Source organism: Littorina saxatilis, unplaced genomic scaffold (assembly GCF_037325665.1).
Source record: "Littorina saxatilis isolate snail1 unplaced genomic scaffold, US_GU_Lsax_2.0 scaffold_435, whole genome shotgun sequence".
Lineage (NCBI taxonomy): Eukaryota > Metazoa > Mollusca > Gastropoda > Littorinimorpha > Littorinidae > Littorina > Littorina saxatilis.
Window position 1 is genome coordinate 80,001 of NW_027129022.1, and position 3,506 is coordinate 83,506.

Here is a 3,506-nt window from a genome sequence, read left to right on the forward strand (position 1 = left end):
TGTTGTTGCTGTTGTTGTTGTTGTTGTTGTTGTTGTTGTTGTTGTTGTTTGTCTTTGTTTTGTTTGTTTTGTTATAAACAGTTTTGTAACAATTCATCTATTCAATAACGTATGTATTCATACACATACGCATTACATGAATTATCTTTAATTCAAGTTTAATTATGTTTAATTTAGAATATATTATGAAACGTGGGGGCGCTCTGAAAAAGCTGTACTTCTCTACCCAAGCCTCTGACAAAACAGATATACGATAACAAAATTGACCAACAACAATCCTACGAACAATCGCTGTGCAGCACCTTTAACAAACTCGAAATAGCTTACTCCAAAAAGTTATTGATAACGCTGTTTGGCATGAAATCTCCGAGCAGACAAACCACATTTTGTTTTAGGAAATCAAATGTACAACCTAAAGGAAATGTGAGCAAGTCCCAATTCGTTAAGGGTGTAACGGTAGGATGAAACGAACGAACGAACATAATGCAGATTATATATTAGGTTCATCATAGTCAGGAAGAGACTGCCTTTGTACAGCATTGAAACTCAATGGATCGACTGTTCAAACGTGTTTGTGTGCATTTCAACGAAATACGTGTAGCTGTTACACAAACGCTTGATTACCACATACTTGACTGATCTTTTCTTTTTAGATAAAAACGGGGTCACCACAACTCTTAGTCCAGTCAAGAGCTCTCCGAAGCAGACATCTTCCTTGCGCAAAAAGAGCGATGGACAAAAAAGCAATACCTTTGCAAAACAAGATAATGCCCCAGATGCTAACGACAAGGACGACGGAAGTGATGACACCACGGTTTCGAGCACCGATGCTGCTAGTGAGACCGAAAAGGGCTCTGCAAAAGAAGATGCACTTCCCAGTGGCTTGGCAATATTTGCTGGAGTCTTTGTTGCGGCAAATGTGATCACAATTGTTGCCGTGTCTGCCATAGTCTATGTGTTGCGAGGCAGACGTGAAAGGAAAAGTAAATCCTCTCTCTCTCTCTCTCTCTCTCTCTCTCTCTCTCTCTCTCTCTCTCTCTCTCTCTCTCTCTCTCTCTCTCTCTCTCTCTCTCTCTCTCTCTCTCTCTCTCTCTCTCTCTCTCTCTCTCTCTCTCTCTCTCTCTCTCTCTCTCTCTCTCTCTCTCTCTCTCTCTCTCTCTCTCTCTCTCTCTCTCTCTCTCTCTCTCTCTCTCTCTCTATCTCTCTCTTGGAAATGTTGGTTCTTCTCTTTAGATTTGGTTGTGATATCAATGGTTATCGATCACGATGTTAAGAACGAAATAATCATATTAGATTAAGGCGACACGCTCACAATTCTCATCGTTCTATTGTTGCTTTGTATTTATTGCTCCTCCCTCTTGATTCTCCCGTATAATGATGTTAGCATATTACATCATGTCTAACTTGTACTTTATACCGTTTTAAAACTGAATCGTATAAATGTATTTCTCTTGTTTGATGTTGATATGTTTGTGTCGGTTCTCTCAAATATTAATTGTTTATGTTCTTTAAATCCTTGCAGGACCGCAAGAAATAGCAATTAGAAGCATTGAAACGTCGCGAAGGGGAAATACATTCTCATGATTTATTCATGTTCTATTCTAGGAAGGAACCCGGACAGTGCCCTGCCGCCAACACCTGGTACAAGGAGTAATGCAGGACGAAAACAAAGCCGACGCACTGAACCAGCTGTCGTGGATACGTCAATGCACAGCTACGTCGAGTTACCCATCAGGCCTGAGTCAAGACGATATGAACAGATTCCCGCAGCTTCTATCGCCGTGGGCAATGGTAAGCTAAATACCTCAACTCTTCTTGCACTTAAATGTTTGAGTCCAAGAACGTTTGCAATGTTAGTATTGATTCAGAATGTGTAAACTTTTAAAATATGTTGTGCTCAAAATGCAGTTCCTCAAAGTAAGTTTTCTTGAATGAACTTGATTTAACTTATATTGTATAATATCACATCGTATTACTGATGTGTTGCATTAGACATTTTTTGTAGATCAGGCAGAGCATAATTTCATCCTTGAATTCATCATTCGCTTTTGTCTTCAGGTTATTTGAAACGTTAGACGAACATCTGTTAAGTGGTGTTAGGAAGTAGCTTTCACGTTGATGTTGCTATTGTAAGACCTCATACGTATTTTCTGACAGCTAAAATAGCACAGGTTTCAACAACATCTCAAATGCGTTGTACTGGAAGCAAAGCTTTCACGTAAATTATGTAGGCAGACTGTCCGTGAATTGCAATATTGTTCATTAGCTTACTTCACAATAGTGAAATGAACACACATCCACATTTCACAGGTGTGCATATGCACTTATATACGTGTGCACAGCCCACTTCGTCAACATCACGGGCCAAAGAATCTAGACACAGCCATCGTCGAACGCTGAAGAAGAAAAAACAAATATACGTGTGCATGCGTATGTATGTATATGTGTGTGTGTGTGTGTGTGTGTGGGTGTGTGTATGTGTGTGTGTGTGTGTGTGTGTGTGCGTCTGTATGTGCGTGTGTGTGTGTCACTGTGTCTGTGTCTATGTGTCTGTGTGTGCGTCTGTGTGTCTGACTGTCTGTCTGCCTGTCTGTCTGCCTGTCTGTCCGTATCTGTCTGGAAATGTGTTCCACCACGAACACACAGACACTCTGCCTTTGAAACATCTGTATATGAACATTATTCTACCCTGATACATACACACCCAATTAGCTTGATGGCTTTCTGTATTATGGATTAAACAACATTAAAAACATTCTAATCACCTTCGGTCATTTACTTTTGTACTTGTATTATGATAGTGTGTGTGAATTGTTTAACTGTGAAATAACTTTTTATTTGTGTTTTTCAGATGGTTACGAAATTCCAATGTTTAACGACCCCAAGTAAGCTTGAGTTAAACGGATATGAGAACACTGCTTGATTTTGTTGACATATGTGTCCTGAGAAGTGCAAATCTTGTTCATAGTTTGTGCTGGTACAGCACAATCTTCAAGATACAGACTTGTTTCCTTGATCCTATCTGCCTATTTAATGCATATGTAATGTCATCTAAGCTTGACCGACATCAATCGCACATGTGCATGTATCTATACAGTTAAAATATCAACATCGATCTTATATATCTGTACATCTGACTCATGAATTAAGGTTTTGTTTTGACATCACGTCGAGCACACGGACACCTTCTTGCTATTAATTATATGTTTACATCATTTGCGATGTCACATCATTATTTTTCTTTTTCTTTTTATGAACTGCAACACAAAATCGATACTAGCTGTGAACAAAGAATTCCCGTTTTCAAACATGAGGTATGATGGAAAGCAATACTCGTGTCAAAAAAAGATGATTTAAGTTAAGCAGTTGTTGTAGTATGTGCTGTGAATGTTGCATTTTCCAGTTATTCGAAAGGTACTCTATGTTGACATTTCTGCTTATGTGTTCGTCTGTGTGTGTTTGTCTCCCCCATGTCTCTCTCTCTCTCTCTCTCTCTCTCTCTCTCT

At 39.2% G+C, this 3,506-nt stretch overlaps 1 protein-coding gene across 1 annotated transcript in view; it reads left to right on the top strand.

Moving 5' to 3' along the window:
* The window catches only part of LOC138957310 (uncharacterized), a 3,616-nt gene extending 118 nt beyond the window's left edge, over positions 1–3,498 (top strand). The window contains exons 2-4 of the mRNA XM_070328443.1: positions 654–983; positions 1,606–1,791; positions 2,852–3,498. Of these exons, the coding sequence (XP_070184544.1) occupies positions 654–983; positions 1,606–1,791; positions 2,852–2,889 (554 nt within the window). The 3' untranslated portion in view covers positions 2,890–3,498. The remainder of the gene's footprint in view (positions 1–653; positions 984–1,605; positions 1,792–2,851) is intronic.
* Positions 3,499–3,506: the final 8 nt, after the last annotated feature.